Here is a 26981-nt window from a genome sequence, read left to right on the forward strand (position 1 = left end):
TACCAAAATAGCAAGCTGTGAGACATGCCTTCTGTGGCAAATTATAGTGTGGTCTGTAACTATCAGAGTAATTTAGAGCCTTAGTCAAGAACAGGGCAATGTCCTGAGGGTGTACAAATGTGTCACCATGGAATAATAATAATTGGTCATGTCCTGGGTGTACAAATGTGTCACCATGGAACAGGCCGAATTAAAGTGTCCTGTTGAATTCCAAAGACTACTGTATGTGGTTAGATTACTTGAATTAATTGTGGATATCTGATGAAGCTGATGCTGTTTTTACCTGGAGAAACCTTTTCTACAAAAAAGATTCTTTGGCCTCTATCATTATGGTCTAAAGCACAGTCTAAAGCACAGTGTAAAGTCTATAATTATCATGACACAAAGCTTATTCCTAGCGTAGACGTGCGTTTTTCGCCATGCCCGTCTGCCAAGAGGTTTTCGCCATGCCCGTCTGCCAAGAGGTTTTCGCCATGCCCGTCTGCCAAGGGGTAAGTGTTGCTTTTTGCAGGCTATGTTTTCGATGGTAACCTATTGTCAGTCAGTAGTGAAAGTAACTGTATATAACTGTTTTGTCGTTGACTATGAGACGCGTGTAGGCTATATACTCTGCTAGGATTTAGTAAAGCATGGTTTAGTGGAATACCTGTTCCATACGGTCTCACGTGCAAGCAGATTTCTTCAAATGCGCCGGTGACCATCAAAAAACTGATGCGCTGTTTGAAGTCACGCTGCTTGCTGTTAAAGGGAATGACAGATGTCATTCTCATTGGATGTTACGCCCAAAACACACCCATGACTGATTAAGAACCATAAGGCCCACCTTCTTGCGCCAAGCGCCGGACGTTTGATAACTTTTCATAACTACACCACACCCAATATGGACTGGACAACCCACGAAATTTGTTAAAACTTTTCGCCAGTGACCATACGATTTAGACTGTCATGATAGGGCCCTTTGTCAGCAAATGTTTTTTTTCTTAATACATGACAGCCATGATAAAGTTCCACATGAAACATCCTACATCTAAGTTTAACTTAGTTTAACAATATTAAAATAAAAGATTGTAAAACGGTTATTCATGGATTGTGTTTATCTCAATTTCCAACAAATTCAGATTATATGATCAGAGTTAATTGATAGACAATAGATGGGTCAAGCATGAGCCCATGGAATATGAGTGAGGGGCCCAATTAAGACATCATATAATATAGACAATAGATCGGATTTTTGTACATGCTTTTCTTGTTTTTACATTTTTGTCAACATGATACGACTGTGCAGATTTGTTCCTTCATTTTGTTTTTTAATATGTCATGTGTGCATACTAAAGCACAAGAAATCTTGATGGAACCTTATTGCAGAATTTGAATTTTACATCCAGACTATGTCTATTGCATAACTGTAGGGAAGACTATTGCTTAACTGTAACAAGGTTAAAGTCTTCTCCATCAACCTGGACAACTGGGAGGCACTTGCAAGCGACAGATCCAACTGGCGCACAGCAATTACCAACACGGCTGCAGAGCCTCTCAGCAGGCCTACAAGTCCTTCCTGGAAGAGAGACGCTCAAAATGGGAAGCGGTTCATCGCATGCGACATGAACGGCCATAGTAGTAGTAGTAGTAACAAGGTTACACAAAAATGATTGGCCCAAGTTGTAGAGCACTCTTATGGTCTCTCTGACTACTTTACATGATACCAACAGAAACACAGCACCTAGCTGCAGATTAGGGACAAAAGGAGGTTGAAATTGCATGCTGTTATTAATACCTCAAATTGGTTAGGTTGGTAATCGCCAACAGAGGGCCACTTAGACAATGGCCGAGTGCTGTTCGTCATGTTATGAGGTTATGTGCCATCAAAATGATTTTGGAAATGTTATCTTAAGGTTAATTAAACTGTTATGGGTGCCTTTAACTTTTCATAAACCACTGTAAAATGTTTTAAAAGCATAATTTTCCTTCAAAAGTACATTATTGCCTAATTAGTGTATAACGTTTTTGAGGTTGCCTGACCTGATGCAGCTAACCAGTACCATGTTATTGAGTCAATGTATCTGCTGAAATACTGGTTTGCATTAAAAATCTTTCTCAAGGTAAGTGTGAAATAAGTCCAAAGGAGTCGGAATTGCATCCATCACCCACCTCAGCCTCAGGGGCAACTTGCAGAGGGTTCATGAAGTAATGCTTGTGATACAACCTCTTCATGCTCAAAGCACTTCCCGATTAGTAAAGTGCCAGGGCTCTCAGGATCATTTTCAAATGTATGGCCTGAATTAGGCAAAACAAGGTTTTATATTCTCTGCTCCTTCCTCCAACAATTTACAGAAGGAACTGAAATTGATAGAACTGGTTATGGTGGACCTCAAGGGCAGAGAAAATAGATAGGTACATTAAATGTGACTGCCAGTGGCATGCTCAGATTTCTTGAAGGGCAGGGACAGAAAAAAAAAGGGCACCTATGTCACGACATGGGGTCCCAACCTCACACCAAAGGTTATGATGTGTCAAACATGAGCCCATGGTGTATGATTGAGGGGCCCAATTAAGACATCATATAACCAAAGTCCTTTTAGACAAGTCCCTCCACTCGGCGGCCATATTGCAACACTTTTTGGGCACTCATCGGGCATCCTATTCGGCAGAAATGTGCGTGCACAAGGCTTCACGACACCACTCTTGCTCCAACGGCGAGTTCACAACACATGATTGGCATGATGTGTTGACAATGCAGAGGAAGGGGTGTGATATGTGTAGACAACGGCCATATTGGCATTACAAACTAGCCCCATGCATTTCTATGGAGGATTTTTTGAGCGCTGTGTCTCCTCATTAGAAAGTCTCTGATATAACCCGTGTGAGAGATCCCGTATCTCAGCCCTCCTACATGATTCTTTAGACAGATCAGGATCCATATTTTGGAATTTGGTCTCACTTTCTTTTGGTTATTGTTATGGTTATGGTATTTATGACCGCCGTGCAACAAAGCGGTGGTCATATAGGCTTAGTCAGAGTATTTTTTCTTCTGGATTTTTTGTTTTTTTTTTCTTCAGTGATTTTGTGTCAACGATTCCCAGGACACTGAAAGACCGGGGTGCCCCACAAGGATGACACGGAACCATTGTTTTTCCTTTTGATCCGTCGCCCCCCCGCCGGACTGGACCCCCCGAAAGGAGGGTAGGGCGGACACAGTTTTCTGTTAATACCTCAAGAACTATAGGGCCTAGGAGGACCACACTTTTTTTAGTATGTTGGTCTCAAGGGGCCATGTCAACCCATCCCATAACCACTCATTTGATGAATAGTGCCAGCTAGATAAAAATGAAAAAGCAAAAATGAGGTGTTGTAATCGCAGGTATCTCTGGCTGACAGGGTCAAAACTGCACAAAATTGGAGGTGTAGGGTCATTCTGACACCCTCTGAATGCATGCCAAGTTTCGTGGAATTACGTTCGTGGGTGGCTATACAATAAATTAATTTATGTGTAAATTTAGTGACTACACCAACTGGCCTGTAGATGGCTGGACACAGTTTTCTCTGAATATCTCGAGAAATGTAGGGCGCAGGATGACCAATTTTTTTTGTATGTTGGCCTCCAGGGGCCATGTCAACCCATCCCATATCCACTCATTTGATGTATAGCGCCACCTAGTTAAAAATGAAAAAGCATTAACGAGGCATTGTAATCGCAGGTATCTTAGGCTGACAAGTTCAAAACTGCACAGAATTTGAAGTGAATCAGGATCATTATGACACCCTCTGAATGCATGCCAAGTTTCGTGGAATTCCGTTCATGGGGGACTATACAATAAATTAATATGTGTACATTTAGTGACTGTACACTACGCATGCACACACACACACACTCATGAACACACGCAAACACACACATAAAGATACATGCACACAAATGCAGGCACACATACAGTAAACACACACACACACACACATACACATAAATGCACACACACACACACACACACAAGCACAGACACAAACACACATAAACACACACACACGCACAGGTATGCACACACTCACACACATGCACACACACACACACATAAACACACACACGCATAAACACACACACAGACACACATAGACACACGCACACACACATGCACAGGCGCACAGTAGACATACGTACGCACATGCACACACGCATACACACACACACAGACACACACACACAGACACATAAAAGACACACACACATGCAGGCAAGCAAACACACACACACACACACACACACGCCATTACCCCCACACACACACTCACAAGCGAAATCACACACACACAGAAGCACACAACACAAAAACAAACGCACACATGCACACAATTTACATACCGGCACACAAAAGTTGCAAGAGTAGGAGATGGAGACAAATTGAGAAGCGTGATTTATTTTTGTGGAGAGAATGTGTAGGACTGAGCGGTGGTCATATTTTGTACCGCTCTGCGGTACATCTAGTTAGCAGGCGTTTTTGTCCAAAGCGACATACAAATAACAACAAAACAAAGTTAAATTTAACAGTAAATTATTTTTAAAATTGGTACTACATTAAGGAGAATAGCAATAATAAACAACAATGTCAATTGTTGCAAATTAAGTCAGTGACGTAGTAAAATAATGGGCGGGGATTCGGTGGATGGCTGAGGAACCATGGCTTCAGTGGAAACTGAGGTAAGAGAGCCGCGAATATACATTGTAAGTTTGTTTCTCGGCGATGTGGCGTTCTCACTTCTTCTTTTTCTGGTTGAATGTTGCATATGCCCTATAGTGCTAACCGAGGCAGAGAGCAAAGGTTTAATGGCAATTAGTCAACGCTATCTTCATTAAATTTCAAACTGCCCGCCTGATATTCTCTATCCAGAAACTCTCGGCTTTTGTGTGTAGAACGGGCGACTGACTGAGCATGAATCGTTGTTGATGACAATAATGGGGGCGGCCTCTCGATCGAAAGACACATGGCCCCGGCATCGGAATATCTCATACGAGCTCATTGTACTTTAGTGGGCTAGCTTTACTATCCTTATTCCCGGGTTTCTAGACTATCCGGCTTCCCACAATCAGTTTTGCTGTCATATTAAGGAGGATAAATACATGCATCAAACACATTTTGCAGTTATTTAGATCCCCATATGCTCTGCTTTTTGAAGTAGTGTTGGTGGACGTTTATATGATGTTTAAAACGTGAAATTAAGCACAGGAAGCTCGGTAGCTAATGTTAGCTGCTAACCATCATCACTTATGTTAACATTGTTTAGTGTTACCTGTTTAATCTTATGGGCTAACACAGAATTTGTGTTGAGTCTGAGGTGTGATTAGTAATTTTGAGTTAATTGACAGTCGCCCATATATTCATTATAGTCGGCATTGCGTAGTCTTTGTAGACTGATACAGTGATGGCTAAGTTAGCTGACATGCCTTATTCGAAAGGTGCATGTCAGCTCAACCACCGTATCAATTTGTCCCCTTTCAAGTGCAATATTTAATCATTTTATTTAGATGTATTCTGGGCTGTTGCAGACAGGTGCATGCGTTATATGATGAGCGACATCGGCTGTGAAATCTGTAGTTAAGCATAATGATTCATGACATAAGTTTTACTTGACATCATGCACTTTAAATCCGCTCTACTCCCTGTCTTATTGCGCTGTGAGTTTTCACGAATCTCCTGCAAATCAGAAACAACTTATTTCTTATAGCAGACCGTGTGTGTGTGTGTGTAGCGTTGAGCTGAATTGTGAAGTGAGGGGGCTACAATGTAACAGTAGACGTAAATGTACAATAACATTTCACTCAGCGAAGTTTGATAACTTGCTGTGATCATGGGTTAGAATATTCACCTATCATTTCGTTGATTTAAGACTGGTTGATGATGGTGGAGTGGATAAGGATACCTACCATGCTTTCATGTGCACTGGTTTCGGAATGCAGCCAGTTGTGTGCAATGATTGTAATCAATAAACCTAATGCAATTATGTATTTGACTCATTACACGAGGTGCGTAAGAATAGTTGTCACAGAATTGGTTCCGTTGATTGGTAATTATGCAGTAAAAGCATCAGGGAAACGAGCTCTTTCTGGACAGTTTTCTTCCGCCAGAGGGCGCTCCAAAGTAACTTAGTGCAACAGGAAAATGGTTTCCGTGGCTTGTACCTCTGAGCGCTGCGTTTTGCTGGCTGTGGTCGACCTCAGTGACCCTACAGTCTGTCTTAGAATTGTCTGTTCACACCAGTTGTATAGTTCTCAAATTCTCATTACCGCTGTTGTGACACTATTTTTTATATGTTTATAGGCATAGGTATGGTGTACAACATAAGCCAGCGTTACTGCTTATCATCTTGATAGTTTGTGGATTAGGCCTTCTGACTTGCCAAAGGATAGTTTATATTCACAGTGACAGACCAGTAGCCTACTTGATAAAGCTTTCCTTGTTAAATTGCTTGCATCTAAACTCTTTAACTCATCCAAACCAACCTGTGGAGTATTGCACAGTACAGCTACATTGACGCTTAATGGGTACCCTCTGGTCTCATGCAGTAAGTCTCAATCGTTTGGTGCTTAATATGCATATGTGGAAGACATCTAGCTTAGTGCTTTTTTTGTTTATTGCCATGCAGTAAGTCAAGTTTCTCTGGCTGAATGCTGGTGTAGGTGAAGGCCAGTTTCTAGTTTGAGCCGTTGTCTAAGTCAATATGGGTTGGCTTGACACTAGATCCTTTTTCTGATATGAGCCAATGAGGAGCCTTATCATAAACCTTGGAAATAAGCCTGGGAAATCAAAGACTGTATTGTAGTATTTGGAGAAAATATGTTTGACCATACATTATAAAATAAGTGGAGGAAAAATATCTCTTCAAAATAGTCAGATCAACTTATGTTGCAAATAAATTGGCCCTACATGGTGTCAGTCCAGGTAAACAAGGATTTGTTGAGTTCCCTCCATGGCGCATGAAGAGAGATTGTTCCTCCTTTGCAGCAGACGATCTGTTTCAGACCTTGAGATCCACTGAGCATGCTCAGCACTGCGCAAGGCTGCTCCTACTGGAGAGAGGGAGCACTAGCCTTATAACGCAAAAACAGGCCTTCATGGCCTACACGGCATCGACTAGTGGCTTCAGCTTGTGCTCTTAGCCAAGATATGCGGGGCCTCTCTCCTCACAAAGGTATGAGAAATGCTGGTATGAACTCTGGCATTTCATGGAAACCATGATTGTGCTTTTCTGGTGGGTAATCCTGTTTATTATTCGGACTGGATTTTTGTCTTTAGATGTAGACCTTGCATTGATTTTTGTGATAAATGTGCGGCCATTTTAGTTGTTGCAGTGATCTGATTGAGACCAAATCATCTGCCCAGTAGGCCTCTTTAGGGCTCTTGTTTAACATTGATGGTATCTGGGTTGGTCCAGAGAAGGTTGGCCTCTGGACCATTTTGGGTGTTCTTTATGTCCAGTCTTAAATGGCCTTGGCAATGTTGCCTCTTAGCAACTTGAGGCATAGGCCTACATTGTCTTGAAGGTAAGCTTGGTCTCTTTGAATGTTTCATTCCACTATGCATTAGAGAGTAGCACTGTACTTAGCAGTACAGATTTCTTATTGATGACGACAAATTGCTTTTCGACAATTTATTTCATTATGGGGTTAAGTTGCTGTTTACCACCCATGTAGAATTAATTGCATTTAGTACTTTCTCTTTCATGGCCTTAGATTGATTGCTGAGCCTAGAGTTATGTAGCCAAGTATGTTGTGGGCCATCTTTGAACTTGTATGCTGTGATACTATAGGCATTTGAAGCAATTATGCAGTGAGACTGCCCAGTGAGAGAGTTTGGGGTTTGTTTTCTCTCAATTATTATGTTTAAGAAATAAGAAATAAGACAATAAGACAATTCATTGCAAGCTTCTATTGGAACTGTAAGCCAGTATTAAACCTGATCTAGGAAATGGCAAGCTTGCACTGATTTTGGTTTCAGTCTTGCTTCTAGTTTCGTGAGTCATTAGCTGCATTTCCATCCATTTTTAATGTGAATTTTGACCATTCAAATAGTAAATATAAAACAGGTATAAACTCTTAATTAGCCTTTTTTGAAACTTTTTTTTAATAGTCGTATAATAATTCACTAGAGCGAGTGGATTAACTCCCAATTTGCACAGGGTATAATGTTACTGAGGTTGATAGAAATTGGTTTATTCATGTCAATTTTTTTGTTTATTCACATCACATTTGTTTAGATTTCTATTTTGTTTTGTGCCGACTGCCACAAGCCAATTGTGCATTGTTGTTGAGTCTCGGGTAATGCTGTGTAATGTAAATAGGCCACTGTGTTAAATCCTCTACCTAAAGCACAAGGAATCTAACAACCTACATTTTTTTTTACTTTGATTTTTGACTTTGAGGCTTTAACACAGACTGTTGAGATGTAGTGAGATCATTAGCAAACTTCCCTATTGTTTCTTGGGCTATGTCTGCTCACAGATTATTCACCATTGTAGTGCTAAAGATAAACCTATGGAAGTATGTTTGACTATCTTGGACCATTGAGTATGGTTATCAAAACTAAAATGGCTTCTTCCTCCCTCTTTTCAACTACATAATTTTAGTGCCAGTTAGTCGTTTTCCAAGCATTACAAGTTATTCAACAATTATGCTGTGTCTTTATGCATTGAAATATGGATTAGTTTGTTCTTCATCTATATGCTTAGTCAGGAAGGAATACCCATCGTATTAAAAATACTGCAACTGCTTATTGGCTACCACATCCATCCTTTATTCTGAAAATACCACCAAGTACCACATTTCAATATTGTAAACCTGATGGGCAATCTTATTTAGTCCATGTGAAGTTTCTTGTATCCTTGAAGTTCTGTCATATTTCTGACATTCTGAGACGGGGGCTTGATATTCTGGCAGTTACTCATTGAATTCAGCAAAATTCTCAGATTCTCACACTCTAGATGTCCATTCAGTGTGGGCACATGTACAAAAAAGTAATGCAACTCCCCTTGTGTTCCTGCCCAGTCCTGGCTCCGTGAAGGGGAAACCTTAAACCTTAGGTCTCCACAATTCCTGCCAATCAACAATGTTGTTTTGAAAGGGAAGGAGCTCACACTTCAACAATCTCTCATGGTCCAAGGTCAAGAACTACCTTAACCAAGTTTTATCAATAACCAGACTCCTTATTTCTCTTGTCTAATTCACGTCAGTAGAGTCCACTTCCTTCCTCCATGTCTCACAATATGAAACCTTGCTCTCGTCAACGCAGCAGCCATGCAAGTAAAAACGTATAGATTTCCTAATATAAATTGTTTTATAACATAAAACCGCTCACAACAAGCTGGCCATGTGCTATAAAAGGAACACCAAAGTAAAAGATTTAGTAAGCATCTGTTCATTCCGTCTACATAAGTCTTCCTTTACCTTGTTTTACAGATAATTGGCCAAGGCCCGAATGCATCTAATTAACATGAACTATATTGGTTCTGACCATCAAACTGGTCCTTTCAAAATGAATCTTAAATTCAAAGGGTCAGTGAGGTATACATAAGTACAGGCTTAGATAGTGAAACTAAAACTAAACAAACATTACAAAACATGCCTGTAAAGGAGCAAAATGCACTACAACACCACTTCTGTACCTTCATCTGAAGAAACACTATACATGCTTAAAGGCTAACAAACCATAACAGCTGGTAATGACAACTTTACAAATGTGGCTGTTTTTATAAGATGGATACCATAATGGCTAATGGTGACTGCCACATAATTTAATGATGGGACAGGTTAAGGCTCTGCAGTGTTCTGTCAGACCTACTTATGATATTAACTTCACATATTCCTTTGCTCTCCCATCTGTTTTACTGTTATGAATGTACTTAGGTACTTGGCGAGCATGAAATTAGCATGAGCTATTAATTGGCGGAGTTAGTGTTATAATTTGAAAGTTATTGCACATAATCCACAATGGCCCTCAATACAATTGGTCTTTAGTATTGTTTGGTCATTGATGTTTTCCCTGAATCTTGCTCAGTAGCCAGTAGCATTATTGAGTTTTTAACTTCACCTTTGTCCAGTGTGAAGAATGCTATTAAAATTGTCTCCTTAATTCCAAATGGAGACACCTTTGACCGAGTAGATTCCAGTGTAGTTAAAAGCAGGTACAAACTTGAGGCTGGCTTGCGAAAGAATAGTTCTTTATTCTGGATGTAACAACAGAGTTCTGTAGCTCTGTTGTACGCACAGCACAGTGTTGCAAAATATAGGCCAAGGTGATCAATGAAAAGCAAACGTCTAGGAAACTCTTGGATAATTATAATGCCAGAATATACATTCACGTCTGGGGCAAATTGGAGGGGGGGAAACGGGTAGTGATATGGCCATATTCAATTAAGATGTCTTGTGGGGGAATGATTAGTTAGGTACACCATTTGCTGTTGTAAGGTGACAACATTCTGTCTGCTTACAATAAACGTCCTGTTCCCGCCATTTCTGTGGTGTTAAACAAAGAACCAAAAGAATGACATACAGAAAACCACTACAGTCTAACAATCGTAATGATTAGCCAAACCAAGCTTGTGGATTTTTTTTTTAGCGGAACCTTTATCTTTGAGCATATCTTGAGCTGTGTTGGTGAGATACTCATGACTATGCCTTCACTTTTGTAGACGTATACTCTTCTTTGGAAAGACAAAGCTTTTGTACATTTCTTTAACATCTTCAAGAAATGACAACAGTGGTGTCTTGAGATTATGCATGAAATGGTTGCTTCATGTTTCTCCCCTGCCTTCCTCCCTTCATGAGAAGCAGAGTGTTTCCAACTGAGCATGCCCAGAGAGGGCCAGGTTTGAGCTCTCTACAGAGATCTGGTCACATGACCATGGCAGGGACGGTACATGTGGGAAGCTAGTCGTTTGTATGCTGTTCCCCTTTGCCTCTTCCTCCTCCCTCATCAGTGAGGACCCACAGTCTAAACCAGGTATGGCCAGATAGCTGAAAGGCTAAACCTGGAAAAAGGCATATTGTCTTTAGCTTTTCTTTCATTCCTTTGAAGTGTGAAGGAGTGAACCAGGAGAACTGGTTGTTGTTTTAGTGCATGAGCTGCATTTTCTTGTTTCCTTTGTTTATCACTATTGGCTCTAACCTCTTGATCATTTTGATTGATCGATTGATTTTGTTGATTAATATAAAGCCATGTGTTCACCAGCAGGTTGGAATCTACATAAGAAGCGTCGTATTTGTATTTGTCCGTTTCCTGCTTTGGAATAGCAGGTTATTCCTCAGTGTAAATTTAGACTATGTAAGACTCTCATAAGTAAAAATGGTTGGATTTCATAGGTGTAAAACAATGATATTTAATGTTGAACAATTCAAGACTGATAATTCAAGATAATATCTATGCTACAAACAAAGTGTTTTATCACCTTAAGTGATTGATATTCATACCAAATGCACAGGTATGGAGCGGCCATGTGTTTGGTTTCATCACAAGGAAGGAGGAAGCTTGGCCAGACAGATAGGATTGTCAGAGGTGCCCTTGGATGGCTAGTAATGCTGGATTGGCTAGGCTAGGCTGCATCTTCTAATGCTGACACTTTTGCTCTTCTTTTCCCCCCCTCTCTCACCCTTGGACAGATGCTTAAGCACACAAGGTGATTCCAGTCCAGTGTTCTGAGGGACCCTCTGACAGCCGTGCAGTGCTTGTTGTTCTAATGCTCTCTCTGTTATCTTCCCTCTGAGGGCTGAGGGTGAAGTGCTTAGTGACCATAGCTTTGGTGCATACCATATCATAAGGCTCCCTTTAGTTGAGACTGCAGAGACATCTGTTTTCACTTGCTGTGTGTGTCTGTGTGACGGCATTTTACTTGATTCCATGTTGTCTGTGTGCAGTGGAGAGCGAGTGGCAGGCTCTGAGCATACTCTAACGGCTCCTGGAGAATGGGCACACAGCTCTACGTGGGTGGGTGTGGGGAATGGTAGACTGAGGGAGCCTGGTTTTTCATATGTGTTTTCTGCCTCTCACTCTCTCTTTCTTTTCACACTCTCCCTCATTTTCTTTCCTCTCCTTTCAGATCCTCCAGAATTTGTCACCATTACATGCATCAAAGCATAAAGACAATTGCATAGCTGCCTCAACTGAGAAACCTAATTTGAGCTCATCTTCATTGCAGAGAAACCCTGAAGCGAAATTATTTGTTGTCATTTTCCATTGGGAAAATGTGTCAGCTAGGACGGGTTTGTTCCCACCCTCAGTGGAGTTTTTTTTCCCTCTACATGGTAGTTCTTCAAAATGGCTGACGGGGGCTCTACTGAGCATGCTCCACAAGATGACTCACCATGTTAGTTGGTGCTTTTGTCAACAGTAGACTAAATGAGTATGGGCTCGGTGGTTAACAATATGGTGCAGTTCCGAAAGCAGTCAGGGTCTCTTTAACTCAAGAGCACTTGAATGGACATCTCATAGTTTCACTTAGACATGTGTTTCTCCCAGTCATATCTGATATTGGACTCTTGAATGTATATTTTACATTTAAAATTTGAAAAATATTGGATCAGCCTTTTCTTGTGTAACTCTTGTTATTGAGAATGTGATTAGCTAGCTATATTCTGAAATGAATTATATTAGTAAGTATACTGGGTGCAGTGAGTTAACAACACATGAGACTTTTATGAGCAAAAGCTGTAGCCTACATAACCAGAAGTATTAAAAAAGGAACACTGTAGCAGTAATGTAGCTTATGAAGGAGACAAATGCCATGTACATGGTTAAAGTCACCTCTGGAAGTGATTGGACTCTTGGAGAGGGTTTTGTTTGAGTAATACCTAACTAGGCTAGTGGTTTTGACCCCTCTGTTGTTTAGGAGGGAAGCACAAAAAACATTAGGAGAAGGAACTCTTCAGCTTTCCCAGCCCAAGATGGTGAGAGTGCTCTCAGCTTTACAGAATTGGAGCTGAGTTGGAGTTGCTGTTTGTGTGGAACTGTGGGGAGAAATCAAGAGGCTAGGCCTCAGGAAAGGGTTGTGAGGCGCAGTGTTTGGTGCTGGCTGATGCTGTGTGTCATTTGAGTCAGAGAGATAAAAAATGTGGCGTCCCTTTAAATGCTGTAGCCTAGATGAAAGTCTGCACTATTGCTGTCTGTGGATCAGAGATGAATGGATGTCTTTTCTTCTTGTGCTGCCTCAGTCAACTCAGCCAGACAGTGTTTACAGGTTGTTATCGAGACGTAAGCTGTAGGCTACTCTTTATTTTCAAGCTAATGTTTATTTTGCTTTGTTTATTGGATGTGCATGGTGTACAAGGTGGACAGGAAGTACTAATCAATACTGAAATCAATCAATGACGTTTTGTTGAGCAATATATGTAGCCTTCTTTGCATTCTCTGAATTTCGCCATGATTTTTATAGATGGATGGTTTTTCATAGATGCACTGCAGCCTTTATGCTCTCAGTAGAAATCACAGTAGACTGTTTGCATTGCTCAGCTGTGCCACATTTTGTGAAGGATTGCTCATTTCAGTGTCTTGGACGAGAGAACGATCTCTCGGGAGTGATGTGTGGAGGTTAAGGATCTCTCAGCTACTGGCCTTCAGAAAAGTCTTGCCCCGCCAAGAGCCACCAAGTGCCCCCAAGACCCCTTGATATTTTCTCTTGTAATTTTTGTACAAGCACTGAGAAGCCTGCGTGATACTCACCATCTTCAAGTAGGAGGAGAAAAAAAATAGAAAAAGACATTTGAACTGACTGAGCATGCTCTGTGAGCCTTTACAAGAGGGACCAACAGAGGGAGCTGCTAGGTCACATGACCACCGGGCAGGGTGAATGTGTGCATGCGGGGAGGAGGAGGGGAAAAAAGAGGAACAATCTGTTCGTCACTCGCCGTCTTTCCCTCAATGGAGGCCATCAGAGAAAAGGGCCAGGTGTGATGCTCCAAGGCAGGCCACCTTTAACAAGTGGAAGACAACCTCTCTGCCTCCCAGAACAGGTTCTGAGCATTCTTGCTGTTTACAGATGCACGAGCTGCTGTCTCCTCTTCACCCCCCCCTCTCTGTCTTTCATTCCTGCCAACTGCAACTGAGGCCGGGTTGAAGCTCTTCTCTCTGCTCTTCTCTGCCTGGGCTGAGGTGAGCGTGAGGTTCCATTCTGACTCAGGAAGACCGCAACTACCAGGCTTGAGTGTCAGTAGCTGCATCTTGGAACAAAAGGCCTGACCAACCCCCTCTCTGTCACCAGCCTCCCTCTCAGAGGTAGAGCAGGACGGCCATGTGTGTGCATTGCTGAAGATTACTGCTCGCTGAGGCCAGCTACTCTGGCGGCGGCTTCAATTGCAGACGATCTGAAACCTGACAACTCTCAATCCGTCCGTTAAGTCCTCATCCACACCTTAGAGAGGAGGGGAAAAATCCAGCGGATTAAATCCTGTCTTGGTGAAGAGATAGGTGGCCCTGATGCCAATGTGTTGAATTTCAGGGTGAGAGCTGTGGATTGGATTCATCCTTGCCGTCTTGATACAGTTGTTTTTTCGTTCTGCTTTTTTTTTTTTGTGGCTTGTTTGAGTTGGAAGAATTTGGCTGCCACTCGTTTTCCTGCAGGCCAGTAGCCCATTTGCATTAGGGTGTGGTGGGATTTATGGTCTCAGTAACTACGAAGGCAGCAGTATCTTATCTCCTCATTCTTTGGTTTCTTCAGAGAGTGAACAATGAGGGCTTCAATCAAGGCTTTGGAACACTGGGATACAGTTGACCTGAGTGTTGTCAAACAATCCAATTCAGGCTAAATGTTGAAGAAGGGAACATAGGCCAAGGCTTGTTACTAAGATGGTTTAAAAGCATAATCTGCCATATTTACAAGCAAACTGCTTTCTTGCTCTGATTCCACAATGTTTTTTCTTCCAGCATCAGAGGAGTCTTTAGAGTCTGTATGAAAGTTTCACTGTAACTGTTGGATCCCTTTGAAGGAGCAGTAGGGCCTGTGAGTACTCTGCAGCAGGAAATAAGAATGCACTGGACAGGAAGGGCCTAAAAGAAACAGATCGCCTCAGTTCTGCTGACCAGTCTCTTTGTAAGGAGCGGAGCATACATTGTTTGGAGTTCATTGCAACTGCCTGTAGATGTTGTCTTTTTTCCATTTCCTACAGTTTATAGCAGAGTACAGTTATTTTCACTAGTGCTTTGATCTGTGACTTTTTTAAACCTTTTTCTTGTTGTCTTGTAGTAACTTTTTTTTGTAACTTTTTATCCATTTTTTTTTTTATTTTGTGTGAGAATTTCCATATTTTTTATTTATTCTCTCTCTGTGAAGGATTGCTTTGGCCTTAACTAGAGTGTCCTTCATACTGTGGTGTGAAGACCAGGTTTGGCAGGAGGGAGTGAAAATGTCAGTATATTGTTTAGGTGTTTTTAGTCACATTTAGTCAGTTTATTCAAGCATGTGTATCACATGAATGGCATGTGAGATGATCGAGAATACTATTGTCTTCTGTAAAGACTGAAGAAACTTTACAGATGTGTACAAAACAGAGTGTTTTGTAGCCTTTTGGCTTTTTTACTGTTGTTTTAGCTTAAAATGTACTCGATCTCCAAACCTGAGGCTTCCCTTCTCACCGTCAGTAGCATGAGCAATTTGTCTGCTACCACAGGCCTCATCGTTTCAGACGTCTGTCTGGGAACGGTGAGTGGTCAGCCTCAACTGTGAACAGGTTTGTGTATACGCTGCGTTCCACTGACGTGACGCCACAATGTCAAGCGTTGCCCCCATTTTCCCATGGCATAGATGAATTTGTTTTCATTGATTTACATGGTGTCTAATGACTGGGCACTGTTGCGAACAGGACAGGCTAGCCATTTGCTCTACCCTAAGGTAGCGGAGTAAGCTGATCCTGTCTTTGAACAGACAGAAATACCTCTGCTTCAGGAGCCTGCTATGTGCAGTCGTGCAAAACCAAATGGTTCGGTGCAACAGCCTTTTGACATTTGTAAATAATGAAGTGATGGGCCAAGTGTATTTGATTTATTACGTTGAGTGAATGTCAGCATACTGGTTGTAAATGGGAGAGAGAAAGAGGACACAGGTTTGCTTGGTCATTGGCTCCTCCATTTAGCTCAATACATAGTGCTCTTCACATCCACCACTCAAGGGCTTTATTGGATTTGTATCATTTATTTAAAAAAAAAAAAAAGGTAATCCAACCTAGGTATGAAGAGAACATTTATATCAATATTAAAATATTTAATTGCGTGGAATCTGTATTTAGGCCTAGTTAGGTTGCCACTGGCTGAACATGGTGACCATACTATCATAATGGTAAATGTACAGGGCTGTTGGCAGGCTTCTGTTTAGATGGTCAGGATGTATGTAGAGTAGAGAATGAACTAGCAGTAATTCAGGCAAGCTCTGCTCTTGCGCCCCCTAGCCAGTGGAAAAAATACACCATCTGGTCTGCTGCTGCCAGTAAACAATCTGGGTTACGAAATGGCGGTGAACTGTCGTTTTGCCTTTCCTCCTCCCTCCCTCCCTCCCTTTTTTCTGAGCATGCTCTTTTTTCTGCCTGTAGGGGGAGGGCTCTGTACAGAAAGGCCTGATTTCTCCCCATGTTAAGAGCTAGTCAGCTCTCCCTCCATGTTTTGTTGTATTTGCCAGTGAGTATTGGGAGCCCATTTGGGAGTTTGTAAAGCAGAGTATGTCATGTTTTTGGATCCACAAATGCTTCAGAAACTGACATCTTATCTTGGAGACCCATCTTGTCCCTTGTCTCATCTTGGTCCATGCCTTGTCATTTCATTTGCTTATATTTTTTGTGACTGAATATTTGAACATAGGCTAATTGGCAGATCATTTCAGCTAACTTTATTATTCCCAAAAGGAAATGCGAGCTGATGACCATTTCTGAGTATGTGTGCTATTTAGGCTGCCCTTTGTTTCCCAGGTAGAATGAATAATGCTGTTAATGCCATACATATCAGGTGGCCTTTTCCCTTTTCTGATGTGATCAAGACAGGCTTTGAAATGTGTTGAGCTCTCGTGCTGAGAATGCCAACGCAGGATTGGGTTGCAGTCACTGTGGCTGTTGGCTGCGTAGAGGAAGAGAGCAAACATCTACGCGTTACAGTGAGGAGGTGCTGCCACATGGTGGAAACCCAGGCCTGACGTGTTTGAGAGTCGTGTGTGTCGAGAGTGTGTCGTCGGGTCACCTTAGGCAGGTTAGCTGACCTGGCAGTTAGTCAACTTGGCCTGTCGATTCAAAGCCAGCGTGGAATTTGGGGCCAGAATGAGGGGGTCCAGATCTGTCTCTTGCTGCTGGATGTCCCTGTGTTCAACCTCCTCTGTGTAACCAGCCATGGAGTAACCTATCAGTAAGGTGTAACTTAGTGGTTGGAGATTATTGAAACTGCTTTGGTGGCAGACGGTGTAGACTTTGTGAATGATCTTGCGGATAAAGCTGCGTTGAAACAGCCTTTTGTGTTTACTATTCTTGGCAAGAGAAGAGAAAAAAGCTAGATGACACCTCCTGCTGATATATATTTATGGTTGGGGACTTTCTTTTATTAGACTCAGTCGCTATAGTAGCGTAGTTGTTTCATTCCACAGAGTTTACACTCTTGGTTTGAGCTGTGAGTCATGGGTGGAGAATTGTTTTTCAGCCTAAACCTCTGCTACTGCTCCTGTCATGATCTCTGTTCTTTGTCCATTGTACCATGAAACTCTAGGCTTGGGTCGAATATGCTGAGCTGTCATGTTCAGTAACCTTTCTGGGTAGAGGCAAAGGTCCCACCCCCCACCCCCACCCCCTGTCATTACGCTCTACCAACATTTAGATTATTTGTGTTGGGTGAACACTGTCCACTGGTTTAAAACGTAGTTTGTTCAATTCACCTGAAGGCAGTCTATCCATAATAACTTTCATAAGCATTACACCCTTTGGTATAATTAAGGATTCTGGATTAATGAAAATCCTCTTCACAGGTGAGGATATAGCCAGTATGCATTCAGTATGAAGATATATATTTTAAAATGTTAACTCTCTTTGGTGAATCTTCAAGTGTGTGATTATGAGTGTGCAGAAGAAGCAGAATCCCAGGTAGAACTGGGAGCGCCGGCGAAAGGGTCATCCACAAGGATTAATGAAAGCCAGTAGGGATTACAAGGGCCAGCTGGTGATGGAAGTACAGGACACTAGCCTTGTCATTGTCACTGTGGTCTTGCTTACTGCAAAGTCTCAGTGTGGTCTACGAAAGGAAAAGAGAGAGGACTCTTATTATGAAATGGCTCCCCTGGTGGTGAGAGAGGGAAAGAGAGAGACGAGACGAGAGAGACCTCCTTTGTTGAGATCAGCAGCTAGCAGCGCAGACATTTTCTTGCGCCGTGTGGCGGAAGGCAGCTGGTGTGGCCGCCAATCAGATGACAGGCTTGTGGAATGGGGTGGGGGAGGGGTGCGCAAAGGACTGAATCTTCCTGTAATTGCAGCACCTTCTGAACAGCCTCTTCCTCCTGCTCTCTGCTGGGCCATTAGGACTGAAGCTCTTGTAGATCTAGAGGTCTAGCAAATGAGTGAGTGTGCTTTCCTATCTGTAGATGATCTCCTCTTTGCATGAAGTCTGTTGAGCAATGTTCTTTTTCAGCTGTGTGTGTTTTTTAGACGAAAGTAGCATGAAAATCTCTAGTGGATTTCTGAGAATAAGCTGTCACTCTCATGCTCCTCTCTCCCCCTACAGGCATTGAGTAATTAGAATCAGAGGTGACTACAGTATCCTCAGCGAATAAGCCAGTGAGGATTTTGCCATGTTTGAAAGGACAAACATAACCTCTTATCACAGACAAGAGAAGAGGCAGAAGATGCCCAGGGAATAGGGAATGGAACAGTACTTTAGACCGTACAGAGGTAGAAACAAAAAAGAAGGTCACATGGGAAAATGGCACAAATGATTTATCTTCTCAAAAGCAGTCGGGCCTCCCTGGCCTACTACCATTTTGTCACAGTAAACCACTCTGTCTTTTACTAGGCAAGTCGACGGTTCCATATTACAGGGAGCTTCTCAAGGACCCTAACAGTACTGTTGGGTTTGAGTGGGAACCACATTTCAATGCAGTGCTGTACGACTTGCCTAGGCCTGAAGGAAACAATGGGAGCAAATAGAGGATATCTTTGAGGAGATTGTTGTTTTAGGGTAGATTGCCTACCTTGAGAAGAAACTCTCCGATCCCTTGCTTGTTGGATATTTTCCAGGTAGATTGTTATCTTCTTCTTGTAGAAGAAAGACACTTGGAATGTGAGCGAGTAGGGGAGAAGTAGGACCTTCCTCCATACTTGTCTCAGTTCACTGTCTCCGTTTTTACCCCAGCATGCCCTTCTTGCAGCTTTGCTAGTGCCCTTTGATTGCTTTCACTGTGGTTGGTTGTGTGTGAAGCCTCAAGAGAGAGAGTGTGTGCCTCTGCTGCAAACCCTGGCTGCAAACCTTAAGTAGCGCTGAAGCTGAGGCGTCCTGAGCTGCGGGACTGGCCAAGCAGCTGTGGGACTACCCTACATTTGGGCCAACTGCCAAGGAGAATAACGCCATTGGTAGAATGGTATGGTGAGAGCCAGACAGAAAGGATGAATGTGTGTGATAAGTGCATGTGTGCGTGTGTGTGTGTGTGTGTGTGTGTGTTGTGTGAGAGCATAAGAAGCAGAGGGAGAGGGGAAAAAGGGGGAGCAATCTCAGGCCTTTGAGACCATTCAATCTTTGTTCCTGTTATTTGGAGGCTGCTTCGCAAAGATTTGGTTATCATCTTTTTTCATGCGGCCACTGTCACTGTTTTACACAGGATTCACAGACTTTCAATCTTGCTGTTGCTTTTCAGTGATGAGTCTTCATATTAATTCAGGTTATTTTCCCCTGATCCTTGGAATATATATTGGTATAAATTATGCAAAGCGCTTAGTTGTTGATTGCTTCCGCAAATCTGTATTAAAAATTGAAGGTGACTGGTTTTAAGTAGGAAGTAAATTGGCTGTCTCCAGTAGAAAACTGGAATGCTTCCACCTGCAGCCTCTCCCAGCCAATCAGATACCTTGTTCCTGAGATGTTGTTGAAGTGATCTTGTTCAGCCTATGCTTAACCCTTCATCCAACCATAAAGTGTGAGAAGACTATTCTCTCTGGATTTGATGGCTTGTTGAGACTTTTGAGGAATTGACTTGATGACTGTTGGATCTCTCAGAGACAAGGAGTGTCTGGGAGTTTGTAATGCTAATGCTATTTGAAAACAAATGGTGGATTGTTTTTTACCAAGTTGAAGTTCTCTATGTTCTTCTTCGCACTGAACAGTGACAATCCTGCCAACTCAAACAAGAATATGTTTGCTATCTATCTGAATGTTTGGGCAAAATTAATTTGCTTCACATGTACAAACAGGAAGATTCAACAAGGCTACTACCCTGACACCTTATTTCCTTTGCACACTTGATCTGTTTGAAAAAAAGATGCATTCTAAAATAGTATAATTGTCATATTCATCATGCAGATTGACCAAAACATCTAATGGTGCATTTCCCTTCACCAGCCCACAGGTCTGTCCCTAGGAACTGTGGGGAAGGGAGAATTTATGAAAACAGAGGGAATGAAAGAGCCTCCCAGTGACCGAGACGGTAGGCCTACATCTAATCTTCTATCTAATACCTGTTCCATTGTAGCCTCTCTTTAGTGCCGCTTATAGTGCCCACAACTAATTGACCAGAGTAAAATAGCTTGCTGTACTCACTGATCAATAGCATCTTAAAGGAAATTGGTTGATGTTTGTGATGGACAGTGTTTTTTTTTGTGCCAGAATTATGAGCTCAGAATAATAACCATTTTACAAGTTTGAGCTGTTTGCCAGATCATATCACAAAAAATGTAGAGTTATTAATTGACTATTATTAATCATGAGTAAAAATGTCCATTGAATCCACTGCATTCCAGGCTAGAAAGTCTGATTTTAGTCTACTATCTGCTACAACGTTACTGTATACAACTTTTTTGTATACTACAACATTGCTGTATACAAACATTTGTTTCAATTCCAGATGAGCAAAGCATAAAGTTAGTTGATATATTTTGTAGACAGACACAGACTTCAACACAGTCTTCAGAGGCTGAACACTAGTTTTCAATCAAAAGAATTAGTAAATCACCATTGTATAACAGTTTACACAGCACAAATATGTTATTTTGGGATCAGTATTAGCTGCCATCCTCAGTCATTTTAATCGTAATTAAAATCTGTGGTGCAGGGGCAGGCAATGCTCATTTGGACCGGCTCAGTGATGCTTACAGAGTGGACGCGGAGATCAATGGGACACACGAAAACACAGATATGGGGAAAAGCCACGGTTCCGACGGGCGATCGCGGCTCACGGAAAACGGGGTGATTGAGATCGATCCCCCTCACGGTTCCGTCATGGGGAGTAACGGCTACGTTCTCAGCAAACCACAGCAAGACACAGCGGCTGCCCAGCACAGGACTAACTGGTCACCCACGGGTACCACTACCGCTGGACACGCCGCCAAAACACTTCCATCGGCAGCTTTGCGTGCCTGCACACTGGGCACCCAAAAGACTGATACCAGTGTGCTTCCTGCTTTGGGAGAGGGGAAGATCGACACAGAGACTAAAAACGGCACAGGCCTCAGTACCCCTTCTCCACCCGTTATACACCGAGCACGCAAAACTATGTCACGGCCAGCCTCCAACCAGACACTAAAGGTAAAGCACCAACCAGTAGAACCACAATTCCAACAATTCCAAAATGGTATTCCTATTAAAGTATAGTTTATGACCAATCTAGTGAAATATAATTGGTTTGAATGTAGGCAAAACCTAAATAAATGTCTAATTTCCATTCCATCAATGTACTGATTTGGAAATGCTCTCTCCTCACTAGATTCTAAATAGGGAAGTAAAAGAGCCAAACATAGTGAAAGATGAGAGTCCGGATACTCCAGAGGCAACGAAGCCTCAGCAGACATCACCCTCCCAGAACCAACTACCTCAGAGCCAAATCAACGCAACGACCATGCCGACTGCTACACTTGCCAAGCCACAAACAGGTTATCATCTCCACCACCATCCATCGTGTGCTCTTAAAGAGAACTATGCCTATGAAGTAGTGGTCTATAATCAGACATTTAGAACTTTAGAAGCTAGAGTTCTGCTAGGACCTATAGGATTGGACTGATGAAATTATATTTTCATGTCTGAAAAATGGTCAAGAAAGTCTGTATGTGAAACTGACTTTGTATATTTGTAATCAATGCACAGTGCCATGCTCTTTGATTCTCATCAAGAATCTTTTTAAGCGGATGGCACCAGCATCTTTATATATGCTGTAAAATCTTGGTTAACTGTAAAGCAATAACATTTCAACATTTTCAAAATAGATCTATAATCCTCAGATTAAAAAATAAATTTATTTGTTTCAGTTACAGTATCAGTAAGCCTTAAGCATACATGACTCCTCTTTCTCTCTTCTGTAAATATATGACTCTCTCTCTCTTCTGTAACCTGTTGCTGCACTGTCTCCTTTCACCATGACATGATTCAGCTCTAGCTGTGCCCTGGTTTCCATGGGAACAGATTAAACAGATATTGCAGGGGACTGACTTAAAATGACACATCCAACTGCTTACTGAGGGTTCGCTTTTTTTAGCAGGCTGGATGAGCCATTTATTCATATTGCCCTTGTTTTAGTGGCCAGTTTGATGTAAATGAAGCACTTGTTTATAAATGTTTTTGATGACGTGGTTTCATGTTTAGTGCAATCTGTCTCCCAACAGTAGTAGTTGTGTCAAAAAAGAAGAAAAGGAAGATGGGAACGTACAGCTTTGTTCCGAAAAAGAAAACCAAAGTTCTGAAACAGCGGACCATGCTAGAGATGTTCTCTCATCTCTCTCAGTCCCCACCTAATCCACAGGTCAGTCCTCACCTTCACAAATAACGCCCAAGAAGCAAAAGGCAACACAGACCAACACTGGTATTGAGAAGACCTAAATGCTCAAGAGGAGGCACATGGCAGAAATAGCAAGGGATACCTCCATTTTATCTGAAAGCAACCACAATTTTTTGCTGTATAAATGAATTGTCTCTTGGAATTCCTGATTATAGTAACTATTCAGTGGATGGAGCAAGTGATCCTAAAAGAAATGTTTGTGTACACAAAAAATTACCTTACCACCAAGTCTAGCCTGTCCCTCTCCTCTACTAGATTTTCCTCCTTATGCACACAAAAACGTGTCTGTTCAGAGTTACTTGCTGCCTCTAATACCATCTATAATATAGTACAACAGAATAAAACAAGGGATGGACTAAGATGGATATCAAACATATATTGATAGCAAGTCCATAAAATATATTTTTTAGGGCTGTCAATCAATTAAAAAATGTAATCGAATTAATTACATACTCTGTGATTAATTCATGTAAATTAATTGCACATAAGTTTTGCTGTGAAAGTATTTTAAATATTTAAATTAAAATGAATCCTTGAATAATCAGCATTAGTGACATTAAAGTTCAAAAACTCTTTTATTATCTTTTATTATTATTTTCACTGTTCAAATAATGGCCATAATAATCTATGATATGACCTAATATGCTGAGGAAATAAATTCAAAAGTTCTTTGGGAAGAAGTTTTCACATACAAGGCATTTCAGGCCACAGATATAACCTAGGGGACACAATGAAAATAAATGAACACTCCCCTCAATGTCAACACTATTTCTGTGCATTGATGTGCGACTTTAGAGTTGACGAACTCTGGTGATATGCAAATTCCTTGCTGCAGACATTGCAGAAGACTTTATTTTTATCAACACCATCAAGCCGTTTTTTTAAAAGTAAATGTTCCAATCAATGATCTAGGCAGCACATTTTCTTCTCTCTCCTTCATTTTACAGTCTAATGGTTACTGACTAGAACGGCTCGGGATCAAAGGTCATACGGAATCGATTAATCTGCGCTATTTTTTTTAATCAGTTATTTTTTCTCAAATTAATTAATCCAAATTAATCAGTTATTTTGACAGCCCTAATTTATTTCTCTCTGAAAGTCATGCTTACACACTTTTAGGAATGGATAACGAACGATATATCTCAGATCCATCAAACCTGCTTCTTGGCCGTCAGATTACTGGCTAAATAAGTATATGAAACGGTCCAAGCTGTATTTCTTTATCTATGCTGCTTGCTACCCTCCTTTCCCCTCAGCAGAAAGATGTTGTTCATGTGAATGGAGAAAGGGTGGAGAATGACTCTGTGGAGGAAGAATCAGAGGAAGAGGAGGAGTCTGAGGAGGAGGAAGATCTAGTTGGAGAAGAGGCACGCAACGCCACCATGGAAGAGAGTCTGACAAAGCCTCCACCTCAGGTAATTTTCAGCATCACAGCTTCAAGACTTTATTGGGTGGTCCATCCAGAAATGTATGGTATTGTGGGGCTAGTATGTGCAGATTTACCTGGGTCTAGGTGGTGGAGTGGATATTCAGGAATGTGATGTCTGTCTGTTCTCCAAGGTGCCCCACGAGGAGCCGGAAACTGAGGAGTCTGGGGAAGATGAAGGCGAAGGGGAAGAGGAGGGAAATGACTCTGACTTGGTGAGCCAGCTTTAGATCAGGCAGCATACCCTGTGAATAGTTTCCATACCACCCATACCTTACTGTCAGTCCTGATCCATTGTCTGCACTTACAGAGCATCGGGTCCAGCTTGAAGAAGAAGTTGAAAAAGAAGGGCAAAGGAGACAACCCTTGGCTTCGACCTTCTAGGAAACGCAAACGTAAGATGAAGATGAAGACGGAGGAAGTACCTGGTACAGTGCATCTAACCTTGCTCCTGAGCCAGGGTCCCATGTTCCCTGGTGTCCAGAGACACAACACCTAGCCTCCTCTAGAGCAAAGGCCAAACCCTTATTTAGATCGTTCAGCAAAAATAACTGGAAAATGTTTCTCTCTGATCAGTCTGGATGTCAACATTTCTACACTGACTACTGTAGAACATCTATTTTCAACTATCTTTGATGCATCTGACCTGACAGACTATTTGTCAGTTAGATGTTTTCGTCCTCCTCAATATTTATCCCAGTTACTTGGTTCCATCTGACTCCGAACTTTTTCCCATCAAAGGTACAGAACCCCAGACACACAATCCAATCCCAAGTCCCAGTCACACAATCCAGTCCCAAGTTTCAGCTGAGGTCAGTAAGGAATACACAGAGGTTCCCCTGGACTCCCTTAACCTGAAGGCTCAGGAGGAGCTGCTGACATCTCAGAGCAAAGGTCAGTCCAAAGGTACCTGATAGTTTCAGTCTTGGTACAATAAGGTATAGCCTCTCGAGTTATAAAATTGGTAAAGAAGGTACTGGAATCAGTATTAGATGTGTGATGAGAAAAAGCCTTTCATAAATTTGTCTCACAGACCAAAAGAAAGTTTTGAAGTATTTTGTTTCATGGTGGAATTGTCTTGGTCTGGGCTGTTTTGGTTCCATTGGGCGATGCGGAGTGCGAGCTCAAGCTGGATTGACATGCCAGGCGTGATGTTTCAGTGAGTCTTCACACTGCCCCCTGGTGGTGAGGTGTGTCACAAAAAGGTCATTGCGTGCAAAGAGCAGGTTATTCAGTAAATTTGTCAACATTTGTTGACTCTGGTAGTGCTACTTGTCTGCAGTGAATCAGGAATGTACAAGCACTATAGTATTCACCTTTTCAGATGATTTTCTAGAAACTATTATTGGCCTTTTGATATCTGCATGGCAGCTCTTTCAAATTTAATTGAGAGATTTGGACATGTATCTTTAGGCATGACCAGTGGTCTTAAGGAGATGGAGACCGATATGGTACAGGAACTCCCATTATGTAGCTGCCGCATGGAGACGCCGAAGAGCCGTGAAATCCTCACTCTTGCGGATAGGAAATGCATGGCCACAGAGAGTGTAGACGGACAGGTAAGAATAACTGTAGAGACACTGGGATTGATTGATTTAATGATGATTCTTGACATTTTCTGTTTGTTTTTTCACTTGGTGCAACTGAGAGCGAGCTGCCTAACACTAATCATTTCTTCATTTAACTGTCCTCTTTTCAAATTTTTCACCTCAGTTGACCAGGTGTCAGAGCGCCGTATTAAAACACGAGATGATGCGGCCGTCCAACACCGTTCAACTGCTGGTTCTGTGCGAGGACCATCGGGCTGGCATGGTGAAGCATCAGTGCTGCCCTGGCTGTGGTTTCTTCTGTAGGGCGGTGAGTTATTGGCACCTCTGTGTCCTTTAATCACATGTTTGTGCTGTTTTATTGCCATGCCTGAGCTAGCAATCTTCAACAGTTCTGCTTTTTATTTGGCTTTATCATGCTTGTAGTGTTGTACACAGCCATTATATTTCATTTTTATTGCACCCTTCTATTGACATTTTGTTAGTCATTTATAAAACCTTCCCCTAATGCTTATTTCCCTGAGCATTAGGCAGGTGATTAATTGGGTTTTGAAATTTTTTTAAAGATAGTTTTTTTATACAGCGGTTTCCTCTAAAGTATATATTCAGAAGTTGTTTTCATGAGAGAAAAAAAAATCCCCTTGTGGCTTTAAAATGGCATAAATCTAACATACACCTTCCTCATTTCGGGAATGGGTTTCTGTCTGGTCCTGCCACCTCTCCACACACTGTTCACCTGCTGTTTGGATATTCTTGAATAATTGAATCAGGAATTGGATCTGCACCTTTACGACGCACTCTGGGCCGATGCCTGAATTAACCCACTTTGGCTGTGATTAGTGGAAATCCAAATTCAATCCAAAGCAGGAATCCTTTTTTTTTGCTCATTGTATCTAGCCGACATCATATGGACTTGTTAACAAAGTTAAAAACGTGATTTTCACTGATGGTCTTTAAGGATCTGAGAAGCTCATCAAAATCAAAATTGAAAGCATGACCCATACTGACACTGGTGAATGTCTTCTGTAAGTCTCCAAACTTAA

At 41.8% G+C, this 26981-nt stretch overlaps 1 protein-coding gene across 12 annotated transcripts in view; it reads left to right on the forward strand.

Moving 5' to 3' along the window:
- Positions 1–4628: 4628 nt before the first annotated feature.
- ehmt1b (euchromatic histone-lysine N-methyltransferase 1b) overlaps positions 4629–26981 on the forward strand; it is a 33615-nt gene continuing 11262 nt past the window's right edge. The window contains exons 1-11 of one of the 12 annotated variants that reach the window (XM_042060187.1): positions 4629–4690; positions 20541–20625; positions 21250–21722; positions 21901–22066; positions 22793–22929; positions 24222–24380; positions 24526–24606; positions 24702–24819; positions 25133–25297; positions 25805–25950; positions 26105–26248. In XM_042060187.1, coding sequence (XP_041916121.1) covers positions 4670–4690; positions 20541–20625; positions 21250–21722; positions 21901–22066; positions 22793–22929; positions 24222–24380; positions 24526–24606; positions 24702–24819; positions 25133–25297; positions 25805–25950; positions 26105–26248 — 1695 coding nt within the window. In that variant the 5' untranslated portion in view covers positions 4629–4669. The other 11 variants (XM_042060193.1, XM_042060186.1, XM_042060189.1 and 8 more) reach the window with 11 other exon arrangements.

Source organism: Alosa sapidissima, chromosome 13 (assembly GCF_018492685.1).
Source record: "Alosa sapidissima isolate fAloSap1 chromosome 13, fAloSap1.pri, whole genome shotgun sequence".
Classification (NCBI taxonomy): domain Eukaryota; kingdom Metazoa; phylum Chordata; class Actinopteri; order Clupeiformes; family Clupeidae; genus Alosa; species Alosa sapidissima.